General features: G+C 40.4%; 1 protein-coding gene across 1 annotated transcript; it reads right to left on the reverse strand.

Moving 5' to 3' along the window:
• Positions 1-589: 589 nt before the first annotated feature.
• c1qtnf1 (C1q and TNF related 1) lies at positions 590-26,167 on the reverse strand. Its single transcript, XM_073026070.1, has 3 exons — positions 25,889-26,167; positions 13,158-13,504; positions 590-3,688 (listed from the first exon to the last, which is right to left on the reverse strand). The coding sequence occupies exons 2-3, from the start codon at positions 13,492-13,494 to the stop codon at positions 3,138-3,140; spliced, it is 888 nt and encodes a 295-aa protein (XP_072882171.1). The 5' UTR covers positions 13,495-13,504; positions 25,889-26,167; the 3' UTR covers positions 590-3,137.
• Between the last annotated feature and the right edge of the window lie 108 nt (positions 26,168-26,275).

Consider the following 26,275-nt stretch of genomic DNA (forward strand, 5'->3'; position numbering starts at 1 on the left):
GCGGAGCCCATCCCTCTTCAGGTTTTACGAGTTCAACTTGCTAGCTTGCTAGCACTCAACCCAGGCACAGAGAGCATGCAAGGGAGCCGGCCGGATTCAAACTCGGGACCTCTCACCCTGAAGTCCAGCTGATGCCACTACGCCATCTGAAATGTATGGGATTCCAAACAGTTTTGTAAGATAAAACACAAGGCTGTAGATGCTGGAAATCCAGAGCAACACAACAAAATGCAGGTCTTGAAGAAGGATCTCAGCCTGGAATGTTATTCCTCACCACAGATACTGCCTGACTACCACAGACCTGCTGAGTTCCTCCAGTCTTTTCTGTGGTGTTGGTAGATAAAACTCATTTTCCTTTGCAAGATTGTACTTGAACTGATTTGAGAGCTGAATGCTGTTGATGCAGCAGAGGGTATATTCCATCACGGGGATTAATTGATAACGTTGAAACTGAGCAGAGTCAGTCACTAATCCTGTGGTATAGGTGACGCAGGGGTGTGCAAATGCTTAAAACAGATTCTTAAAATGGAAAATGGCCTGTTCCCAATAATGGTGTAAGTTATTGTCATTTTCACAAAAAAAAATCAAATTCTGTGCACTGATCTTGTTGTTGTTTATTTTATGTGTAAACAATTCCAAATTAACAATGGCAACAGCAGTCAGGATGCTGAGTGCATATTGTATTTAACCAAAAATACATCATTAAATCAGCAATACACAAATATGATTTTATAACTTCTGTGATAATTACTTTTGTTTTTCTATGAATCACATCAGTGAAGCATTTTAAAAAGTTAACATGTCAAAGCAGATGTCAAGATTATTTCAAACTTTGATTAAAGTTGGAGCTATTAAAGTTGAAGCTATGAAATTTGAAGCAATTTTCAGTACTACCAGATGATTCTACAAGAACTGATATTTAATATTCAATGGGACACACTCCCATTTCATCAACCACTATTTCTATAAATTGATTATTTCACATATTATGATAAAAGTATATTAGCTGGTTTGTCCAAATATTGCTCCTTTATTATTGCTGTAATAAAATGCCAATAAGTTTGACCAAAAGTCAGAAGGTTTAGCAATAGCACCTCCCCATTCATAAATTCCTCATGCAACTTATAAAACTGAAAGCAAAAATCAAAACAAAACTGAAGGAGAAAGAAAAATAGAAAATGCTGGAGACACTCAACAGGTCAGGCAGCTTCTGCAGGAAGAGAAAAACAGAGTCAAGGTTTCAGGTTGATGAAATTGAGAAAACAAGTTAATTTTAAAGTTGCAAGAAACATGGAGAGGATGGATATGACAAAAGAATGGTGATGGTGTCTCTTCATCGTAAAAACTGAAGTATTTTCTCACATTCCCAGTCCTGACAAAAGGCCCTCAACTTGAAACTTTAATTCTGTTTCCCTTTCTACAGATCCAGTCTGACCAGCTGAGTATTGGAGACATCTGCCTTTAATTCTAAAGCAGCAGACATTCTCACTAAGGAAGAATTCAATTAAGAAAGGCAGGAGAAGAATGTAAATAGTTAGCAAGGTTGCACAAAATAACTACCTGCATGAATTCCGTAAAATGGACAGCAACTCATAATAACACTTAACTCCATTATGTTCCCCTGGCTAATTGAAATTTTTAAAACTGCAGGTGATAAGAAGTCTGAAGTAAAAACATGAAGTGCTAGAAATACTTAGCAGATCTCAGTGCTAAGATCTACTGTGCATCTCTGCAGATGTTGCTTGATCTGTTGAGTATCCCCTGTGTTTTCTGTTTTTATTTCTCTTTGATTTTAGCCGACACAGCCAGGTCACTGACAGTCGATGAGGGTCTGGGAGCTAAAATCTCCCTGCTCTCTTAAACGATCAATGGGCTATGGAATGCCATTGTTTGTCATTGCTTTGAATTTCATAGCTTTATCCCTACCTCTCAGATAAAGTAATTTTTAAAGCATGGGCTCATTTGTTACTGTTGCACAAGTGCGGATCTGTGGGTCAAAATAATTGAATAGTCACAACAGATCTCATGGAGAATGAGAGGCAACCTTATGGGAATGTTCAGAATTATGAGAGGCATAGATAGTAACAGCCTTTTCCCCAGGGTAGGGAAACTAAAATCAGAGGGTATAGATTTAGGGTGAGGTGGGAAAGAATTAAAAAGGATCTGATGGGAACTATTGCACACAGAGGGTGGTGAGTATATGGAACAAGTGCCAGAGGAGTGGTTGAGGGAGCAGAATAGTATCATTCAAGAAGCACCTTTAGATGTGTATAATGAGGAATATGGCTTAGAGGGATTTGTGCCGAATGCAGGGATTTGGGACTAGCTTGGTGGGAGCCACAGTTGGTATGTATCCTTCGTATATTACTTTATGACTCTATGACCTGAACATTTATCTTAAACAAAAGCTGAACTTATAGAAAAACAGACAAATAGAAAAGAAATCAACCTAATTAAACTGCATGTGCCTTAGACAAAAACAGATTGCTCATGCTAGCTTCATGTTCTGTTCCACTTCCAACATCATTAACTTCAGTAGAACTGAATTTCATAGCCAGAGTAAAATGCTGTGCTCCTACTCTGAAAACTATTTAGTCCATGTCCAGGCAGCCAGCTGAAATTTTTCCCTTCCAGATAACCACAGAGTGGAGGCTTTTCTGTAATTTTCGATATCTTGTCTCAAAACTTAAATGTTTTTTAATTCTTCTGCAATATAACTCAGACATTTCCGAACTATAGTTTACAACTTCAAAACCTGTTTCAAACCTTGGCAGTGCAATGCCAATTGTACAAGCACATTTTACGAAAGCAGATTGATTGAGTGAATGCAGTGGAATATCACAGCACTTATCTTAAAACACATAATATCAGATATAGGAAAGTGAGTGTTTGTGACATTAAATGGAAGGCATGGAACTTCTTGAAGGAAAATATAGGGAAACAAATCAGATAAGAACAAACAATATTACTTTGGCGAGGATAGCTGAATGTTATTAAACATTGAGATTAAACAGTGTTTACAAAATAACCAAGATGATTTTATTCATTGCAAATCAAGAAAAAAGATTTTTTTAAATCTTTTAAAGCAGATACCTGTAGTTTTTATGTTTTTTTGTAACTGTCCATCAGATGTCCTGTTAGTTCTCACTGCTTGCTTTTATCAGGAAACCATTAAAGGTGATATAGGTATCAAACCCATCACTGAAAATGGCATTCTCTCGATCTCCTTTGAACAAGCGAATCCAGACTTCATCATCATGTTCCAGATCTATCATAACACTTTGACTTTGCATGATGCTGCGATCACTGGGTTGTGCATACAGGATAACAACCTCCTCGTCATTTTTCATGATGTGCATGTAGGTTTCTTTCTGATTCCAGGTGTGTACATTTAGGCTAAAGTGATAAACACCTGGAATGGAGCAATAAAACTTCCCAGTGAACATATTAAACTGATCATACAGATTGACATAGACAGTATCAAACACCAATATCTGATAGTAATTATTACTGTGTAGTTCCTTCTTTCGGCCCACTGAGAAAGCAGCATAGTATAATTTGCAAGGATCTCCAAACCTCCCTGCATTTCCCTTTGCACCCTTTAAACCTGCTGGCCCTGGTGGTCCAGGAATTCCAGTTCTTCCATTCTTTCCATAACTACCTCGCACCCCTCTTTCACCCTTATCACCTAAAAGAGAACAAAGCAGCATGTTAATAATCAGTTCATTGATGTTGATCTCCAACTTACTGATGTCATGTTTGCAAGTCTAACGATCGCTTGAATTAAAAGTTGTGTATAATTCAAGCCCTTCGCTTTGCTTCACTTAAAACTTTGACGATCTTCTACAGACTCCAGCATTTACAGTTATTTGCTTTCAATTACTAGTATGGCTTCTTTTCCTGGCTGGCTACAATTCAGCAATGTAGAATGGAACAAAGCAGGGACTGCTACACAATTGGAACAACTGAGAAAAGCTATTGGAGCAATGCTTTCAAACCCAATTTAAAGCTGTATCTAGGCAATGAAGAGTTCAAAGAACTCAATTGCATTTTTGATCACATAACACACAGGCAGACAACAGAAATGGGCTAGAATCCAAAAATAACTGACGACAACAAATTCCAATTAAGAATCCATTGAAGACGTGATAAGTGCATACATCAGATCACATCCGTAGTGTCTCGGGTCATGTTATTTTGCAGCTTTCTCACTATAAAGCGCAAGGACTTTGAGCTCCAGGATTGAGGATATAATCTTTACTGACATACTAGCATATTACTGAGGTTTTAGAGCCGTTACCTTTTGAATGAGATTTTAAATCAAAATGCTCTCCTCCAGTGGTTTAATTGGAGGTTGGGACAGTTATGATTCAACCATACCAGTGGCTCTGGGATCCTATAATGGCCTAACAGAAGGAAGGCAGCTTTCCCATATATACATATATATACTATCATCTACAACATTCTGGTAAACCAAATGGGTTTTTAAGAGATAACCCAATGAATCAAATCAGTATCTTTATGGTCACTGTTATTGAGGCTAGCTTGTTAAAACAAATCCATATTTATTTATTGCTTGTATTCCCCAGCTGCCATGGTAGGAATTAAGCTCATTTCTCTGGATCAAAGGTCCAGGCAGCCTGATAGTACTTCAGTAACAACCATTAATGGAACTCAGTGTAGTCATTGTACCTTAAAAGCACCTCTCAACTCTTATATCCAAAGTAGATGAAAATGATAACCTGGAAACATTCACATCAAATCATATGCCATGCCTACTTGGAGAAATAATGTAATTCACTCAAGATTAGTCCTCACTGACATTTTTATGCCGGACTTTGGGATCCCAAGAAGATCCACACCACAGTTTTCTCAGGGCAACTTGGAGAGAGAGAAAATAACTGCTTCAATTCATCAATTCAGTCCAATCATCAATTGAATCATCAAATCAATATTTTTATTTCAGAAAATGATTGAGTATGGCAAATCTCTGAAATTCTCTGCCCCAGAATGCTGTGTGGTTATATCATTGGGGATATTTAAGGGAAGGTGTTTGAAAGAATGAATTGGTAGCTATGGTAGACTAGTACAGAAAAGGAAATGAAACAATAGCAGGTAGAAGGAAATGCAACTAATTGTATTGTTGTGATTTTTTCCCTTCAAGGTCACTTTAAGGAGTTGTGAAAATTTCTGAAGCAACGCAGTTAAATCAAAATAATCCTCATGAATGTGGAGATATAAAACAGCTCAAGTCAGAGATGATAATAGGCATTCCATTTCTTTATAACACAAGGATAAATTGGCTGAAGGTTGTGGAAACTAGATCAACTAGATCAACACACACAAAATGCTGGTGGAACTCTGCAGGCCGGGCAGCATCTAAGGAAAAGTGCACAGTATGGGCTTGGACTCTTTTCTTTAGATGCTGCCTGGCCTGATGAGTTCCTCCAGCATTTTGCGTGTGTTGGGCAGATTTCCAGCATCTGCAGATTTTCTCTTGTTTGTGAGTCATCTAGATCAACTAAATTTCAGCCTGTAAAAAGAAAGCAAATTCCACCCGAATTCTGTTCCTCCTGCTCCTACTTCTTTATGTTCTTTGACAGGTAAAGTAAAATACAGCGAAAAATTTCCTTTATAACTTGAGGGAAACAGGGTTCGGAAGGGATTTACATTATTTTTACAAGCTGAAATTTAGTTGATCTAGTTGAACTAGTTTCCAAAACTATCAACCAATTATCCTTGTGTTATAAAGAAATGAAATGCCCATTATCATCTCTAATTTGAGATGTTTTTTATCTCCTCATTCACGAAGATGGTTGAAGTTTATTTTGACCTAATTAGGTTGCGTCAGAAGTTTGCACAACTCCTTAAAATGACCTTGACAGGGAAAAAATCACAAAAATAAAATTAATTACATTTCTTACTTCCTGCTATTGTTTCTTCAAGCATTATTGGAAGGAGAAGAATTCTAAGAACTTTGCTAAGCACAAAGGCTAATATCTGTGCATGCTTATTATCCATATTTTACCATTTTCATCTTCAGCAATGCTACGTGAAAGAAGAAGGGTCTCCTTTCTTGCTTAAAAGTGAGCAAGTAAGTGAAGCTTAAGTGATCCAATTCTTTCCAATGATCAGACACACGGCTTAAGCAACAGGCTGGAAATAAAACATTGAAATATGTAGCACTGGAAAAACACTTTCTGCCAACACGCATCAACTTCATAAAAGAAGCCTGGCACTTAAGTTAAAGTGCATTTCCCAACTCTTTGGGGGAAAAAATGTTAAGTCTGAAAGAAAGTGAACACAACTGTCTGCCTTTTGAACTGTGAGAAATCAAAATCGCCTCTGATCCCGTGTGCCAATGAAATATAAAATAGCATCTAGGTCAATCAGTTAAATATGAAACAATAAAACGGCAGATCAACATTGTGCTTCTTCAGACAAAATTGAGAAACATTTAGTAGAGAGTACTTTTTAACTTGTTTTTCTGGGTGGTTAATATTCTTGTGACAAGGGGAAAGAAATTCACCTTGGTTGGTTGCTCTAAATGCACAATATACAGTAGATGCAACTGTGTTTTGTTCTGCTAAAATTGAGTTCTACTGCATTCAAAAATGAAATACAGCACAAAAAGGAATACAGTACTGAATTTAAAACAGAATATAATATGCTGCAATTACTTAATTGTGCATTTATTAAAACTTTCCTCAACCAAATAACTTCTTTATTCACTCATTGTCACAGCCAAAAGGCTGAATAATAATTATACATTTCGCAAAACATTTAAATAAAGCCTCACAGAGTAGTGAACTAAAAACTGGTGCAGCCCTCACCCTCAGCCTCAATATCTTACTCTTTTTAATCTGACCGGCTTGGCACTTAAGTCAGCTCTTGGTCCCAGGCCCTGCCATTTCAATCCTGCCCAAAGTTTCATGACAACAAGTTAGTCCTTATACATTTATGCCACTGTTTTACTTTCAGGATTTGGTGAAGAATCGAAAGTTGTACCTCTCTGGAGAGGCAGTACAAGTACTTTATTCCATTTGTTGTTCTCTCCAGATGTATATTATTGATTGTCCAGAAAAGAGTCATATTTCTACATTTGGATGCTAGCTTTCAGCCTGTATTTTTATTGGCAAACTAAGCTGAAGAATAAGTGATGTAAGGGGAGACCCTGGCAAAAGTGAGGGTTGAGTTCATTTCTCACTTTCCAAATTATTTTGTAGCTGGTGCATTACTTCTGAAGCATAAAAACCCCTAGATGCTGAACGTCTGATGGAGGTGGTTTATGAAAGACCGGTCTGAAACATTAAGTCTGTTTCTCCCTACGCGGACGCTGACTGCTCTGCTGAGTATCACCAGCAATTTCAGTTTCTCTTTCAAGACTTTTGGAATGCTGTCACTACACTCTGTGACCTCTTTTTAGCTAACTCATATACCTAATAAAATCAGCACTGAGTGTATGTTTTGTGGATGTAGCCTATTGACTTCAAAGTTCAACATATTGTCCATTCAGAGATGCCGTTCTGTATATCACTGTTGTAACATGTGTTTATTTGAGTTTATTGTTTATTTATTTATTGAGCTACAGTGCAGAACAGGCCCTTCCAGCCTTTTGAGCCTCACCGCCAGGCAATCTCCTGATTTAATCCCAGCCTAATCACGAGACAATTTACAATGACTAATTAACCTACCAACCAGTACATCTTTGGACTGTGGGAGGAAACCGGAGCACCCAGAGGAAACCTGCACAGTCACAAGGAGAATGTACAAATTCTTTACAGGCGAGAATTCAGCCTGGGTCACCTATATTGTAAAACATTGTGCTAACCACTACGCTGCCATGCTGCCTTTAAGTCTGCTTTGTCATTATTTCATTTTATCCTACTAAATACCTTTGTATCCCTTTCTCCCTTGGGCACCACAGAACTGCCACTCACTGGATACTTTCTGTTTCTCACACCGTTCTCTGTAAACTCCAGAGGCTGTTGTGCATGAATCAGCAGTTTCTGAAATACTAAAATATCCCATCTGGCAAAACAATTATTCCACAGTCAAAGTCACTTAGATCACACTTCTTCTCAATTCTGATGTTTGGTCTGAACAACAGCTGAACATCTTGACTATGTCTAAATGCTTTTATGCATTGTGTTGCAACTACATAATTGGCTAATTATACATTTACATTAACAAACAGGTGTACAGATGCACATAAGAAAGAACCATTGAGTGTATATCAAAGACAGTCCCAACAAAGGAATAGGTGATAGGTTGGTTACTCTGCTAACTATGCCAGGATATGTTGCCTACATTCTTTTTTCTTCTGCAAAGGAACACCATTTCCAGAGTACAACACAGAAATCATATGTCATACCAGCATAAATTGTGTGCTGAAGACAGGAACTAGCCAAGCAGTTGCCAAGGTGTTTAAAACAAAACAGTTCCTCTCTGCTCCCTTTCTTTGAAACCCATATTAACCTGCCCTTTAGAGCAGAGAAGCTTCAACAAACTTCAATCTCATTTCAGCAGTCTGAAGTACCCACTTGCTTCAGTCAGGCATCAATCATACCAGAGCCCCAGGAGAGCATGGTAATGTGCCTCGGTGGCTATTTGCCAATAGCAGCTGCAACCACCATGATGAAGTGCTTCAAGAGGTTGGTTTTGAAGCATTTCAGCACCTGCCTTTAGAGCAACCTGGGTCTGCTCCAATTGACCTACCATGACAACAGGTCAACAACAGATACCATTTCATTGGCTCTTCGCTCAGTCCTGGTACAGTTGGATCATGCATACATCAGGGTGTTCTTCATTGACTACAACTCAGCATCCAACCTCCTGAAACTCAATAAACTGGTCCTCGGTACCACACTCTACAACTTGCTCTCAGTTTCTCCACTGTCAGATAGTACAGATTGACAGGAACATCTTCTCCACAGTCACCATCAGCACACTAGTATCACAGGGATATGTGTTTACGTCACTGTTGTGTCCACTTTATACTTAAGATTGTGTGGCTAAATACACCCCCAAATTTCCCATTTTAGTTTATTGATGACACTGCTGTTGTTGGCCGAGTCAACATATAGGAGAGCTATACAACTACAACCTCTCACTCAACATCAGCAAAACGAAAGAGCTGGTTATCAATCACTGGAGGAAGAAACCAGAGGTCCATAGCCAGTCCTCGTTAGGGGAACAGAGGTGGAGAGGGACAGTAGCCTTAAGTTCTTTGGTGACAACATATCAGAAGATCTGTCCTGGGACTAGCACATTAGTGCCATCGCAAAAAAAGGCACAGTAGCACCTCTACTTGCTTAGAAGTTTGTGTAGATTTGGCATGTCATTGAAAACTTTGACAAACTTCTAGAGATGCACAGTGGAGAGTATCCTTACTGACTGCATCACAGCCTAGTATGGAAACACCAGTTCCCAGGCATGGAAAAGACAGCAGAAAGTGGAGGATGCAGCCCAGTCCATCACAGGTGAAACCCTCCCCTCTACTGAGAACATTTACATGGAGCGCTGCAACAAGAAAGCAGCATCCGTCATCGAAGACCCCCACATCCAGGCCACACTCTCCATGCTGTCTCCCTGCTCCTACCATCAGGCAGGAGGTACAGAAGCTGTAGGTCCAATCCACCAGGTTGAGGAACATCTATTACCCTACAACCATGAAGCTCCTAAACTGGTGTGGATAACTTCATTTTCCACTACTCTGAATTGATTCTATGACCTGCCGGCTCATTTACAACTCATGTTCTCCGCAACACACACAAAATGCTGGTGGGACACAGCAAGTCAGGCAGCATCTATAGGAAGAAGCACAGTCGATTTTTCAGGTCGAGACTCTTCGTCAGGACTAACTGAAAGAAGAGACAGTAAGAAATTTGAAAGTGGGAGGGGGAGGGGGAGACAGGAGGGGGAGGGATGAAGCTAGGAGCTGGGAAGTTGATTGGCAAAAGGGATACAAGGCTAGAGAAGGGGAAATATCATAGGACAGAAGGACTTGGAAGAAAGAAAGGGAGTGGGGAGCACTAGAGGAAGATGGAGAACAGGCAAGGAGTTATTGTGAGAGGGAAAGAGAGAAAAAAATTAGGGATGGGGTAAGAAGGGGAGGAGGGGCATTAACAGAAGTTAGAGAAATCAATGTTCTTCCTATAGATGCTGCCCAGCCTGCTGCGTTCCACCAGCATTTTGTGTGTGTTGATAGAATGTCCAGCATCTGCAGAATTTCTCATGTTTGCATTCATGTTCTCTGTCTTATTTCAGTTGCGCACTGGCATTTGTCAGTTTTTGTTTATGTGTAGTTTTTCATAAAATTCTATAGTACTTCTTTTTTTCTGTAATGCCTGCCAGAAAATGAATCTTAAAGTAGTATATGTTAACATATACATACCTTGACAATGAAAGTATCTTGAACTTTTAACTGGGAAGCTGCAAGTGAAGCTCGATTTTAAATAATTTGATCAACTCCACTATCAAAGGGCCTGATTCATAATGTTTTATGGGGATATCTGGTTCCTTACGTAGAACATAGAACAATTTAACATATAACAGGCCCTTCAAACCATGATATCAGTACCGATATGATACAAATTCAAATTGTACATCAGTCGTTTATATCCATCCATGTTCTACCAGTCTGTGGCTGCCAGTGCAATCTTCTATGTGGTGGTGTGCTGGGGCAATGGCATCAACAGGGGTGATGCCACCAGATTCATTTAAACTGACTAGAAAGGGTGGCTCTGTTATAGCTGTCAAACTGGACAAACTGGAGGCTGTGGTAGAACGATCGACCCCCCCGAAAATCCTGACAATTCTGGACAAAGTTTCTCACCCTCTGCATGCAACCTTGGCTGAACAGAGGAGTACATTCAGTAACAGACTACGACAACTGTAGTGCTCCAAAGAGTGCTCTAAGAGGTTATTCTTACCCTCAGCCATCAGGCTCTATAAAGAGTCAACCTATAGCCGGGGAAGTGATTGTGTAATCTTACACTTCTAAATCTTGTACATCTTATTTTTAAGGTAACTTATTTTTATCCTTTCTTACTTCTCTTCTAATATTTGTATATCTGTGCGCTTGTAAAGCTACCGTGGCACTGTAATTTCCTTTGGGATCAATAAAGTATCTATCTCTCTATCTATCTATCTTTACTACCTGTGCATGAGGCTGTCTAAATGCCTCTTAAAACTCACTCTCATATCTGGTTCCAATACTTCCCCTGGCAATGCATCCAGGCACTTAGTCCTGCCCCTGTAAAACAACATTCCCCTGCAAATCTCCTTTAAACTTTTCCTTTCTTGCCTTAAAGCTACACGCACTAACGCTTAATGTTTTTCACACTGGGGGGAAAAAAACTCTGACTACCTACACTGGCTCTGCTTCTCATAATTTTATATACTTCAAGCAGGTTACCCCTCCGTTTTTGTCACTCAGAGAAGATAATCCAAGTTTGTCCAACCTCCCCTTATGACTACTACGCTCTAATCCAGACAATATCCTGCTGACACAAGACGCTGGAATCTGGAGCAGCACATAGGGTGATACGGTAGAATAATAGTGTAATGCCTTACGACACCAATGATCGGGGTTCAATTCCTAATGCTGTCTGCACATTCTCCCTGTGATCATGTTGGTTTCCCCCAAGTGCTCTGGTTTCTTCCCACATTCCCAAGTTAGGATTAGTAAATTGGGTCTGCTACGTTAGTGCTGGAAACATGACGACATTCCTAGCACATCCTCAGACTACACTGCTCATTGACGCATTGATGCATTTCACTGTATGTTCCAATGTTTCAGGATAAAGCTATTCTTTCAAATCTTTTAAATGGTGGAGGAACTCAGGCAGCATCTATGGAGGCAAATTTGCAGTCGATATTTCTGGTCAAGGCCTTGCTGAACTTTTTCTGCCATCTCTCCAGAGCCTCACTGTAAAGCAGCAGCAAGAACTGCAGCAAATATTCTGAATGTGGCCTAATCAAAGCCCCATGCAGCTGCACCATGACTTCGCTGTTTTTTCATACTCAATGCCCCAACCAATGGCGGCAAGTGTCCCTTCTAGGGGTAGAGCTGGGAAGAAGAAAGTGCTTAGTCGAGGGTAGAATAGTACGTTTTCTGACTTTACAATGAAACTTGATGACTGCTGGACAGAAGCTATCACCTCCTACGCTGCCCATCTCCCCCGAGACATGAAGCACAACTCTTGCCTCAGGCACAATCATGACATGGGAATGCAGCCTTCGCATTTTCACAACCAATACAAGGCACACTACAACTATAAGACTTCCCCTCGGCACTGACGTAAGCCCTGAACTTTCAGTTTTACCTCCTACACCCTCTGTCATCATTACTGTTTGCCACCCCAGATCCAGAAGCCCAACTCTCTCCCTATGTTATTATTTGCACTTTTGGTCAGCCCTTCTTCCAATCTACATCAAGCCCTCTATTTTCACTTAAATCCAAGCTAATTATTAAGTTTTCTTTAATCATTGTCAGTAAAGTTTGTAGGAGCCTCATGAATATTGTTGTTGCTGCTGTTCCTTTTTGTGACCTATGGTGCTCTGGGGCAGGGCTGAGTTGCTAGCCTGATGCTCAACCCAGCAATGATAGAAAGTGTGCAAGGAGCCGGCTGGATTCGAACCCGGGACCACTCGCCTCAAAGTCGGGTGCTGATGCCACTACACCACCGGCCGTCTCCATTAATATTGGGGCCTCTGTATATCAAGTGATACTAAATCAAATTATAATGAAATTAAAGTGCACAATTGAAGCTGTTAACTTGTCTTTTTTTTTTCCATTTCAGACACAGATGAACAGTCTTAAATATTCAGCAATTCCTGCTCTATTTCAATCACTTCATTTTTGGCCATAGATCAACCAGGAGGCTGTAAAAACTGTTTCTTTTTAGTTCTACAACTGTCTGGTTCTTATTTCTTTCCTTAACTCCTGATTTTGCATTATCCATTTCATTTCCTTTTTTGGTAGTTTATTTTTCCATGTAACCTCTCATAAGCCCAGTTGACCTACTTAGGAACAGAAAACGAGCTGTTAATTCCACTTTGCCTACAGGATGGCTTCACTGTAATTCCTTCCTTCTACCCCCAAGGCTGGAAGACTCAGTACACTGACATTCATGTGGGATTTTTAATCTTACCTTTGAGAATAGTAAGGTTGATCTGAGGAACTACTTCAAACTTCAGCGGTTCGCCATTAAGGTAACGGTAACTATGCCTGCGGTATGTGGAAGGGTCAATACGATCACAACACTGGACGCAGTGGCCAGTGCTGGCTTCCGCTGCCTTGTTCAGAGGCTGATTTGTGTCTGTTTGAGCAAAGTCATGCTTCGGTCTGTATGGACTTGCGTAGCTGTCTTCTTCCCTTTGTTGATGTCCGGGCAGATGAGCATACGGGTGCCTACTTATGAATCCATCCACACACATTGGGAATGCACAAACTTCAATGATGAGGAAGAAAGTAAAAGGGAGATTCATGTTCAACCACCTATCATTAATAAACAAAAACAATTATGATTATATAAAGAAAATAGGAAAATTGAAAATAAACACTCAATTCAGTCTAGAAAAGGGGTCCCCAACCTGGGATCCACGGACCCCTTGCTTAATGGCATTGGTCCAGGGCATAAAACAGGTTTGGAACCCCTGCTCTAGAAGGAAAACAACAGATATTACATTCAATAGATAACAGAGGTGAGAGAGGTGGAACTGGGTGCTGGGGTGTATCTAGACACACACTTCATGACTTTGGATGATGTCAGGAATGACATTATACAGATGAGTAAGGAGGGACCTTTCTCATGGGCCGGATTGCCTACTATTGTATTTTGTTGCTGCTGGGCAGGGAATGATTTTTGGTCAAAGGGTGCTGAAGGGATGGAGATGGAGTTCAACCCAGATAAGTGTGAAGTGGTTCATTTTGTTAGGTCAAATATGATGGCGGAATATAGTATTAATGGTAAGACTCTTGGCAGTGTGGAGGATCAGAGGGATCTTGGGGTCCAAGTCCATAGGACACTCAAAGCTGCTACGCAGGTTGACCCTGTGGTTAAGAAGGCATACGGTGTATTGGCCTTCATCAATCATGGAATTGTACTTAGGAGCTGAGAGGTAATGTTGCAGCTACATAGGACCCTGGTCAGACCCCACTTGGAGTATTGTGCTCAATTCTGGTCACCTCACTACAGGAAGGACTTGGAAGCCATAGAATGGGTGCAGAGGAGATTTACAAGGATGTTGCCTGGATTGGGGAGCATGCCTCATGAGAATAGGTTGAGTGAACTCAGCCTTTTCTCATCGGACGGCAGAGAATGCGAGGTGACCTGTTGGAGGTGTATAAGATAATGAGAGGCATTGATTGTATGGATAGTCAGAGGCTTTTTTCCCAGGGCTGAAATGGCTAGCACGCGAGGGCATATTTTTAAGGTGCTGGGGAGTAGGTACAGAGGAGATGTCAGGGGTAAGTTTTTACGCAGAGAATGGTGAGTGTGTGGAATGGGCTGCTGACAGCAGTGGTGGAGATGGAAACGATAGAGTATTTTAAGAGACTCCTGGATGGATACATGGATACAGGGCGATGGGTAAACCTAGGTAGCTCTAAGGTAAAGACATGTTCAGCACAGCTTTGTGGGCCGAAGGGCCTGTATTGTGCTGTAGATTTTCTACCTTTCTATATTTTAAAATCAGGGTGGTGTGTGACATAAAGGGACACTCAAATGTGCCTGTGTCCTTGATGAAGGAAAGGCTTCAGAGAAAGATGGTAAGGACCTGTTAATGATATTTGAAGTCGGAGATGACAATTCCTATAGTCACAGCCATACAGCAGTTCTCACTTGATAAAGCTAATATGGAGCAAAGTTATAGTTTAATTCACATTTTATCATGAATTAACCAGTTTCGGTTGAAAAAGCAGAAACAATAATACACAGTCACAGGATTGTGGAGTAAAAAATATGTCAGGAACATCACTCCTGTTCTTATCACCATAAGATAATAGACAATAGACAGTAAGTGCAGGAGTAGGCCATTCAGCCCTTCTAGTCAGCACCGCTATTCACTGTGATCATGGCTGATCATACACAATCAGTACCCCGTTCCTGCCCTCTCCCCATATCCCTTGACCCCACTATCTATAAGAGCTCTATCTAACTCTCTCTTGAATGCATCCAGAGACTTGGCCTCCACTGCGTTCTGGAGCAGAGCATTCCACATATCCACCACTCTCTGGGTGAAAAAGTTTTTCCGCATCTCTGTTCTAAATGGCCTACCCCTTATTCTTAAACTGTGGCCTCTATTTCTGGACTCACCCATCAGCGGGAACATGCTTCCTGCCTCCAGCGTGTCCAATCCCTTAATAATCTTATATGTTTCAATCAGATCCCCTCTCATCCTTCTAAATTCCAGTGTATACAAGCCCATTCGCTCCAATCTTTCAACTTATGACAGTCCCGCCATTCCGGGAATTAACCTTGTGAACCTACGCTGCACTCCCTCAATAGCAAGAATGTCCTTCCTCAAATTTGGAGACCAAGACTGCACACTACTCCAGGTGGGGTCTCACCAGGGCCCTGTACAGCTGCAGAAGGACCTCTTTACTCCTATACTCAATTCCTCTTGTTATAAAAGCCAGCATGCCATTAGCTTTCTTCACTGCCTGCTGTACCTGCATGCTTGCTTTCATTGACTGATGTACAAGAACACCTAGATCTCATTGTACTTCCCCTTTTCCTAACTTGACTCCATTTAGATAGTAATCTGCCTTCCTGTTCTTGCTACCAAAGTGGATAACCTAACATTTATCCACATTAAACTGCATCTGCCATACATTTGCCCACTCACCCAACCTGTCCAAGTCACCCTGCATTCTCAGAACATCCTCCTGACATTTCACACTGCCACCCAGCTTTGTGTCATCAGCAAATTTGCTAATGTTACTTTTAATCCCTTCATCTAAATCATTAATGCATATTGTAAACAGCTGCAGTCCCAGCACCGAACCTTGCGGTACCCCACTGGTCACAGCCTGCCATTCCGAAAGGGACCCGTTAATCGCTACTCTTTGTTTCCTGTCAGCCAGCCAATTTTCAATCCATGTCAGTACTTTGCCCCCAATACCATGTGCCCTAATTTTGCCCACTAATCTCCTATGTATCAAAAAGCTTTCTGGAAGTCCAGGTACACTACATCCTCTGGATCTCCCTTGTCCATTTTCATAGTTACATCCTCAAAAAACTCCAGAAGATTAGTCAAGCATGATTTTCCCTTCATAAATCCATGCTGACTCGGACTGATCCTTCTACTGCTATCCAAATGTGTCGTAATTTTCTCTTTTATAATTGACTCCAGCATCTTTCCCACCACTGACATCAGGCTAACCGGTCTATAATTCCCTGTTTTCTCTCTCCCTCCTTTCTTGAAAAGTGCGACAACATTAGCCACCCTCCAATCAGCAGGAACTGTTCCTGAACCTATAGAACATTGGAAAATGATTACCAATGTGTCCACGATTTCTAGAGCCACCTCCTTAAGTACCCTGGGATGCAGACCATCAGGTCCTGGGGACTTATCAGCCTTCAGACTCAACAGTCTATCCAACACTGTTTCTTGCCTAATATAAATTTCCTTCAGTTCATCCTTTACCCTAGTTCCTTTGGCCACTATTACATCTGGGAGATTGTTTGTGTCTTCCCTAGTGAAGACAGATCCAAAGTACCTGTTCAACTCGTCTGCCATTTCCTTGTTCCCCATAAACCAGTTTCTGTCTTCAATGGCCCAGTTTTGGTCTTAACTATTTTTTTGCTATTCACATACCTAAAGAAGCTTTTACTATCCTCCTTTATATTCTTGGCTAGTTTACCTTCGTACCTCATTTTTTCTTGGCATATTGCCTTTTTTGTTATCTTCTGTTGCTCTTTAAAAGCTTCCCAGTCCTCTGGTTTCCCGTTCATCTTTGCTATATTATACTTCTCTTTTATTTTTATACTGCCCTTTACTTCCCTCATCAGCCACGGCCGCCCCTTACTCCCCTTAGGATCTTTCTTCCTCTTTGGAATGAACTAATGATGACGCACTAATGTGGAGAATTGGTGAAGGGAAAATTGGGCAGAACTGGGAAGCATCCACTTTTAAATGGTCCATTAGTACTCTTTGCCTAGAGCCACACTCAAAGTTCTCTCTGATGAGCAATCTGCAGGTGCCTGAAGCCCCTGGTAACTTTCCTTAACATGGCTGGAGAGGCAACTGGCAGGCCAAATTGATTTTATGATTAAAAATTCCACCTGTTGTATGCATGATGCCATTTTCCAGTATTGGTGTTCCTACAGGGAAGGAGATTTAATAACTTTATCATTTAAATGTGACAATAGCATAAAAACCATGAGACAACTTGCTCATTATTATTCTCGCTGGAGAAACATTCACACAGTACTGGATTTTTGCTTAGGGAAAAAAGCAGGTAAATTATGATCATTTCAAGAGTTTGATTTTCTCTATATTTCATTCTGGGTCAGTATCATAAAGCTCATTTGGGACACATCACATACACATCCCTGTTATTGTTTATCAAAGTAATTTGATTAATTATTGGATTTATAGGCTTCCTTGTTTATTCCACAAGATCAACAACCACGGCCTCTATTCAAGGAAAAAGAAGAAGGCCCTCAGATTATCTTGGCATTGTCCCATTATTTTAGCCTACACCTGCTCCACTAAACTTATTCCTTTCTACCTTGACTCCATTCTTTCTTCTGCAGCCCAGCCCCTTCTTACTTATATCCATGACACCTCTGAAATCCTCTACTAATCAACAGTTTTCCACTTCCCTGGTCCTAAGCAGCTCACATTTACCATGGGTGCACTTTACACCTCTGTCCTATGCCAGGATAATCTGAAGGCCCTTTATTTTTACTTCCAACATCACAATAAGACTAAACCCAGACTATCCATTCCAGGCAATAGCCTGGTGAATCTCTTCTGCACTCTCTCTATTACCAGCACATCCTCTTGCAATGTGGTGAGCTGAACTGTACACTGAACCCTTAAGTGGATCTAATGATGTTTCGTTCAACTTCAACAGGATGCCCCTACTCTTGTTCTCAATGCCTTGGCCCATGAAGGCGAGCATACCAAATGTTTTCTTTTCAGTGCCCTATCCACTTGTGTCACCAATTTTCAGGGAGCTCTTCCTCTGTTCATCAATCCCCCAAGGTTCCTGCCTTATACTCTCTATGTTCTACCAGAATTTATTTCCCCTAAGTGCATTACTTCAAACTTTCTTGGATTAAATCCTCAGTCATATGCCCACCAACTCCACCCTGAATAATCTATCAACCATATAAATTACTTTATAATACCCCTACTGTAGGTGGCTGATCGGAAATTCATTTTCTTTGAGATGCAGGAGGAAACCATAGTTCCCAAGGTGAACCAGTGTAGTAAATACATGAAATACTGTAGGTCATTAACAGAGTTCAATGGATTAGTTGCCAGGTCTTCAAACTGGATTGATGGTGCAGTAACGGTGGAAAGGAGATCATTATAGAAATCAATCATTTGCAATATTTGTTTAGAATTAGAGTGGAGTATATGATGAGCAGGGCAAAAAAATTACAGCAAAAAATATTAGGGACCTCTAGCTGAGTTGAAAGCTAACTGCAAAAGACACACGGCAGTGAAGCAAAAACTCTTGTTTTCAAAGTTAATATAAACAACTGATTCCACAAGAGCCATAAACAATCATCCTGCAGAACCATATGGTCTGTGAGCAACAACCAAATGTCATTGTGAAGATGACAGCCTCCAACTGTGAAAATTTTCATTATATTTACAACAGCATAAGGAAAAATGGATGGTGTAGGAGGGAACCAAGTCTGCTATGATAAATAAATTGTGGGTAAGCTTGTTTATTATTTTGGAGGAAATCCTTAGAAAAACATTCTTCACTAAGTTCTCTGACAGTGAATTTTAAAATAGAATTGCTGGTTAAATTTCTGTAGAAGATATAAACACAGGTTAGCAATATAATAGCTTGATTTGATGCTAGGTATGTTGTTATGCTGCTTTAAAAATTGTTGACTCTGCTCTGACCAATTTCAACAGCAGTCAAACCCAGAGCCACTATTTCTGTGATGTGTTTGAATAGTGAATTCAAACACACACAGTTCAGAGGGAGGCTACAAATCCCCTCAGATACCCTGTCTAATGCACATACAGGTTGTATTAGCTGTGGCTCGGAGGGAACATTCTCATCTCAGTCAGAAGTAGACCTGCATGTTGTACCATTGTATCATTGGGCTAATCAACCATGGCACCTATTCCTTGTTGTCCAAAGACTCAAGTGTTGGTCAAAGAGCCCACCATTGCCTAGAGGCAATGCAACCTTAGCCTTCTAGAGAGGAGTACTGTATATACATATGTGTCAAATGCATTAATAAGGCTTTTAAATAGAATTGCTGGGCTTCATGCCTCATTAGAGTATCTCTAGCAAGATGGCACTGATAATATAGGGCAACATTTTGTGGACAGCTCCTTTTTTTCTTTTTTATGGGAAGATTCCCTTTCATATTGCCTAAGAAACTATCACTAAATAATGCCTAGATTAGAAAGGCAGCGATTATTTCAAGAATATTTCCGGACGCTGCTGGAAGAATGAAGATGCTCGATTGTAACGTAGTCCATCATTTGCACTGGATATCCACAGACACAATCAGGCATTTGTCTCATTCCACACCACAGCTCTCCCATGAAATGTTCTAACCTCCTTCTGATCCTATCAAAAGGGCTGATATCTTTGTGCTCCTGCAAATTAATATCATTAACCAGCCTCAGGCCTCATGTGAAAATATAACGGAATAAGATGTAGATTTATCATCCTATAATTACAAATGCACTAGACTTTTTTTAATCTGACAGGAATATGCACAGTGGGTTCTACAATTAATTTTTCTAGCAGTGATGTCAAAAAGCCCTGATAAAGCATGTTTCACATAACTAGTTGTTGTATCTGACAGAAGGATTGCAGTGGTCCATCAGGGGTAGCTGTCTGGGTTGAGCTGGCCACTCATTCTATTCATGTGAGATCTAGGTCCCAAGTTCATACTAGCCTTTTCATTTAAGGCTGTCTAAAATTTAGAATATAATACCCCTACTTACAGCTAAAAGAATCAGTGCGATGATGATATTTAAATAATGTTAGTAAATAGCTCGCTTTCTGGAATAATCAATTGCTTTATCCTACCACCATGTTCAACTAGAACAATACAGTATACATGTGTGACACATGAAGTTCCCATTTCCCACGGCCTTACTGCTTACGTGTACTGTATTGGAAGAGACTTTCTATTTATGTCTGAGCAAAGTCAAAATGATGCAAGCCCTTTTTGAGCAATCATCACTGCTTACAGCAGAGAATATTTTCATTTTAATGCCAGCAATAACCAGCTGACAATTTCACCGTGAGTCAGAGTTCTAATGTACTGCAAAAGCAGCAACAGATAGAAAATTAATGATTTCACCAATAAGTTTCAGACTTCCTCGGGCGAGAATGGTGAAAAGCATCCTCTTTCCAATAGAATGTATACAGATATTTTCTAATTAACCTAATTTCTATGGACTTTAACCCAAGTCATTAAAATAATTTGCCAGTGACATCTCTGTCAAAGTTTGCTGAGATTTCATTGCTGTTCAAAACATGGTTCCAACAGAGCACTGGAGATGCTGCAGGCTGTGTGGGAAATGGTCAAGTGCATTTTCTGACATTTTGAGAAAATTGCCCACTGATAATTTGCTTGTGAGTTAGAGAAGAGCTTCCTCTTGCCAAAATAACATGAATCCCCTGGGGAGAAATAGTCAGTTATCTTTCTAATTGGTTCCTGGAAACAGAAACACCCATACTGTGCAAGGCTAACAACTTACAACAAACAGCTGCCATTACTGCTGCAACAGATTTCCAAGAATGTTATTTTAAGAGGACAATCTCAGAACACAGAACGTGGAAGAGTACAGCATAGTTGAGGCCCTTCGTCCCACGACGTTGTGCTAACATTTTAACTTAATACAAAATCAAACTAACCCTTCCCTTCTATGTCGGTCGCCATTTTTCTTTCATCCATCTGCCTGTCTTAAGGGTTAAGGGTGAAGGTTGAAAAGTTGAAGGGGAACATGAAAGGAATCTTCGTCAGTCAGAGGGTCATGAGAGTATGGAACGAGCTGCCAGCACAAGTGGTGCGTGTGAGCTCGATTTCAATGTTTAAGCAAAGTTTGGATAGGAAAATACTTTGAGAGGCTAGTTAAAGACTACACCTGAAGCATGCTACCACACACACTGAACCCCCTAGCAATGGAACTAGTCTACCGACGACGCCATAGCCACAGCACTGCACACTGCCCTCACTCACCTGAAGAAGAGGAATGCATACATTAGCATGCTGTTCCTGGACTACAGTTCAGCATTCAACACTATACTATAATTCTGTCCAGCCTTGACAGGAAGCTCAGAGACCTTGGCTTGCACCCCGCCTTGTGCAGCTAGATCCTGGACTTCCTATTGGATCGCTAACAGTTGGTAATGATGGGCTCCCTCACCTCTGCCCCTCTGACCCTCAACATAGGTGCCCCCAAGGATGTGTCCTGAGTCCCCTCCTCTACTCCCTTTACACCCACGACTATGCTGCTACACACAACTCTGATCTGCTGATCAAATTCGCAGATGACACGACATTGTTCAGCCTTATCTCTAGCAGTGACGAGACAGGCTACACAGTGGTGCCAAGATAACAACCTCTCCCTCAATGTCCAAAAAACAAAAGAGCTGATCGTGGAATACAGGAAGAACAGAGACAGGCTCACCCCCAATCAACACCAATGGGACTGTAGTTGAGAGGGTGAGTAGCTTCAAATTCCTCAGTATACACATCACTGAAGATCTCACCTGAACAGTGTCTCTTCCACCTCAGGCGACTGAAGAAGTTTGGCATGAACTCCCAAATCCTCAAGACCTTTTACACGGGCACCAATGAGTCATCATGACTGGCTGTATCACTGCCTGGTACAGGAACAGCACCAACCTTGATCGCTGGGCACTGCAGAGAGTGGTATGGACAGCCAAGTGCATCTGTGGATGTGAACTTCCCTCCACTGAAGACATTTATAACAGCAAGTGCATAAAGAAGGCCTCGAAGATCATCAGGGACACCAGTCACCTCAACCATTAACTATTTCAGCTGCTTCCATCTGGGAAATGCTACAGCAGCATTAAAACCAGGACCAACAGGCTATAGGACAGCTTCTTTCTACAAGCCATTAGATGTTTAAATTCACACGTCTGTACATTACGATGGAGTCATAATGCAAAGATTTTTATTCCTTCATGTTGTGGGATTGATGTAAGGTTTAAATAAACTTAAATTCAAATACATGAATGGTATGGGAATGGAGAGCAGGTTGATGGGAATAGGCAGGTTAAATAGCTTCGGCATGGATTAGATGGGCCTAAGGGCCTGTTTATGTGCTGCACTTTTCTATGACTCTATCTAAGACTCTCTTAAATGTCCCTAATGTATCTACCTCTACATTAGCCCCTGACTGTAGGTTCCACGCACACACAACTCTCTCAGTAAAAACCCTACCTCTGATAACTCCTCTACACTTTCCTCCACTCATTTTAAAATTCTGCCTTATTAGGGGTTTCCATCCTGGGAAAAAGTGCTGACTACCCACTCTTCTGTGCCCTCTATCAAGTGACCTTGCATCCTCCTTCACTTCAAAGAGAAAAGTTCTAGCTCATTCAATCTTTCACATAAGATATGCTCTCTAATCCAGGTGGCATCCTGGTAAATCTCCTCTTCTCTCTCTCCAAATCTTCCAGATCCTTCCTATAATGAGGAAACCAGAAATGAACTAAAGCTCTAACCAAAGTTTTATAGAGGTAAAACGTTACACCGCCGTTCTTGAACCCAATTGCCAACTATTAAAAAGCCACACCATATGCCTTCTTAACCACCCTACCAATGTGTACAAAAACTTTGAGAAATCTATGGACCTGGACCCAAGATCCCTCTGTTCCTTTACACTGCTAAGAGTCTTACCATTAACCCACTACTCAGCCTTTACATTCATCCTTCCAAGCTGTGTCCCTTCACACTTTTCTAGACTGAACTCCACCTGCCACTTATCAGCCCAGCTCTGCATCATATCAATGTCCTGTTGTAAGCTATGACAAATTTCAACACTACTCTTTAGTGACATGTTGTACTTAATGGTTTTGTATGTTTGAAGTATGCTGTCAACCAACTGCAAGTAGTTTGGTGCTCTGTTGTTGCCAAGAAAATCTTCAACAACACCCTTCCAGCATCTATAGAAAAAAAGTACAGTCAACATTTCAACCCAAAACATCAATGGTACTCCAGAGGTACCACCTAGCCTGCTGAGTTCCTCCAGTGTTTTGTGTGTGTTGCTTGGACTTCCAGCATCTGCAGATTTTCTGTTGTTGATGAATGCCTTCCATTTGATTTTCTCCAGTTCGCTAGAAGTTCTTTGAATTACCTGTCATTAATGACCTGTTTGATTTGTGGACCAACAAAAATGCCTTGTTAATCGTGGCATCACTTATTCTGGGAAATACTTGCTTCAAATGTTGGAACCCTTCACAGAAAAGTTTGTGCCTGCAGACAGCAGATTCCATCCTTGCAGTCTCGAACCCAGTAATCCTATTTTTCTCTTTACAAACCCAAGTCTCTGGCCAGGTCATTTAACTCAAAATGAGTTATCAGATAAGGCTCACTCAACATAAAGGGTTCAAAATCTGTATCAGTATCGGTGTCATTTTCCATTCCTAGATCGTGCATCATGGCTTCTTCGTCTGCCTCCTGTAGACTTCATGTCTCTGTTGACTTTGGTACTGGAAGACTAGCATTATGCAGCACAGGATACATGGTTGAAGGGAGATTGGGATATTCAATGGATTTATTGTTTTTAGCAGAGAAACTAGACACACCGGTCAAACAGAAGTCGCAGTCTGTCACACGATCCTTCTGCTCCCCGGCATAACATCAGGACAGCAAATGGCATTGTCTTCTGAATACTTCTGAGCCAAACTCTGAGATCGACAACGCATGCTGCGCAACAAATGTGAGGAGCCCAGGTTTGGCTAGGTCACCAATTTTTTCATCCGAAGTGGAGCTTATAGGCTTTCTTAATAAGAGGAGTCATGCTCCGTCTTTGAGATTTAAGCGTAGATGCACCACAAATATAGCACAAAGTCACTCTGCTGTTGCAACATTGGTGAGACATTTTGCTATCACAAATACTCCTGAAAATCCAAATACTTCATTATAATGAGTACACACAATATGCTATGTGTGTGAAGCATGCATGTTAACATGATTGCAAACCAAAATACATGTAACCACAATGCAAAAAACAGTGTGTGTGCGTGATGCTTTTACAACCTGTCCTGCCATGCAGCGTCCATCCTCTCTAAGCATGCTCCAGCATGCCTGGACAAGATAGAAAACATTTCAGCTTACATTGTGGAAACTTTTTCATTAACGAATTATGAATTGAAATAACAAATATAGGCGATTACGAAAAAATGGTGTATGATAGGAAAATTTCATGGTGATTTTCACAATTAGCAGCTGAAAATCCATAAGATACACCCAAATGTATTCAGAAAGCAAAATCTTTGTTGTCCCGTGTAATCATTACATGTTATATGTAAAAGTACGTGAATGGTATACCGTATGTCATCACGCCACCATGTCATGTATGCGTGCCTCACTTGAACTAAAATAAAACTAAGACACACGTTCCCAGCTCTGTGTTTCCTTTCAAATAGCTTTATGTTTTAGAGTTACAAAAGATAATCTGTCACTTAAATGTTTATTTTCCTCTTTCTATGGCTTCTCTGAGAATTTTCCATATATAGTGTTCTCCTATTTTTCCCTCAGTAGGCCTGCAATGGAAAAAAATACATTCTTGATAGTGAAGGAGTGTTGATACTTAATTTCCTTTTCCTCATTGTACTTCATGTTATTGGCACTTTCTCATATCTGTCAAACAAAAGTACACTTCAGAGAAATGTTATGCAACTAAAGAAGAATGCACTTGAACCAGACACAGCAAAATCCTTAGAGGCAGATGGCATAAATCACACTACATTAGAACACCCCTAGCTACTGGTCAATGTTGTCATTTAAAAAATGTATTTATACTAGTCAAAGCATGTCCCTACATCCCCTTCTGGAAACAGTTCAAAGATTCTTTACCAAGAACAGCAACAGAACACACTGAAAAGTTAATCAATACCAAAACAGTCTCTATATCCAAGTTAGTTCTTTCTATTTTTAAACATTTTGAAAATGTTGAGAATTGTAAAATATGTATTCAAAATATATAGAGTATGTAAAAATTTGGATGTCAATATATCCAATACAAGTTGTGAAATATTTACTGTTCATTTATTAATAATGAACTGCAAATATGAACATTAATTTATTTTATATAATGTATACATTCTATAGGCTGCCATTTGTTCATGTCTTAAATATAACTTCAGAATCTCTAATTTTGGTCTAATTTTGCAGGATTTGCCATTTTCTTACAGGTACAATGCAAATTCATTACAATTAGTACAATTATTTAAACATTTTGAATTTCAAGCATCATTCAGTCCCTAATTGTCTTAATATAAACAAAACCAGAGAACTGAGTACAGCTTTAAAGAGTTTAACTGTAAGTCTCCTGTAAGAAAAGCAACTGAACTGACTGCCCACACACTTGTATCAAGTGAACTAGTACAAACAAAACTTCTGTATTCTGTCCTACATATTTCTATGCAGCCCAGTATGTTCTGATATTTACAGACAGTGCTTACCTCAATCTGAATACTCAACGTGGCAAAAAAAAATCTTTGCTTCTTCCTCCGGTATGAGTGCTTGTTCAGAATATTTTGCAACTCCTTCTCATCTCTACTGGCTCCATTTCCTGATTTCTGAGTCAGAGTCCAGATTGCAGAGGCTGAAGCTGTGACTTAGATTTCCTTCAAAACGTAACATCTGTCTGAGCGCTCCAGAATGTCAACAAGGAGGCGGAAACCATCAGAAAACAGAATGATCAACACATGGGACGAGATAGCAGAGACCGAGAGAGTGAAACGATGAGACTAAAGAAAGCAGAAGCATTAAGGAACATCGGAAGTGAGCAGGAAGTGAGGGCATGTAACGTAAACAGAAAAAGGTTAAAAAAAACTTCTGAGTTGGAG

The sequence above is a fragment of the Hemitrygon akajei genome, chromosome 22 (genome assembly GCF_048418815.1).
Source record: "Hemitrygon akajei chromosome 22, sHemAka1.3, whole genome shotgun sequence".
NCBI classification, from domain to species: Eukaryota; Metazoa; Chordata; class Chondrichthyes; order Myliobatiformes; family Dasyatidae; genus Hemitrygon; species Hemitrygon akajei.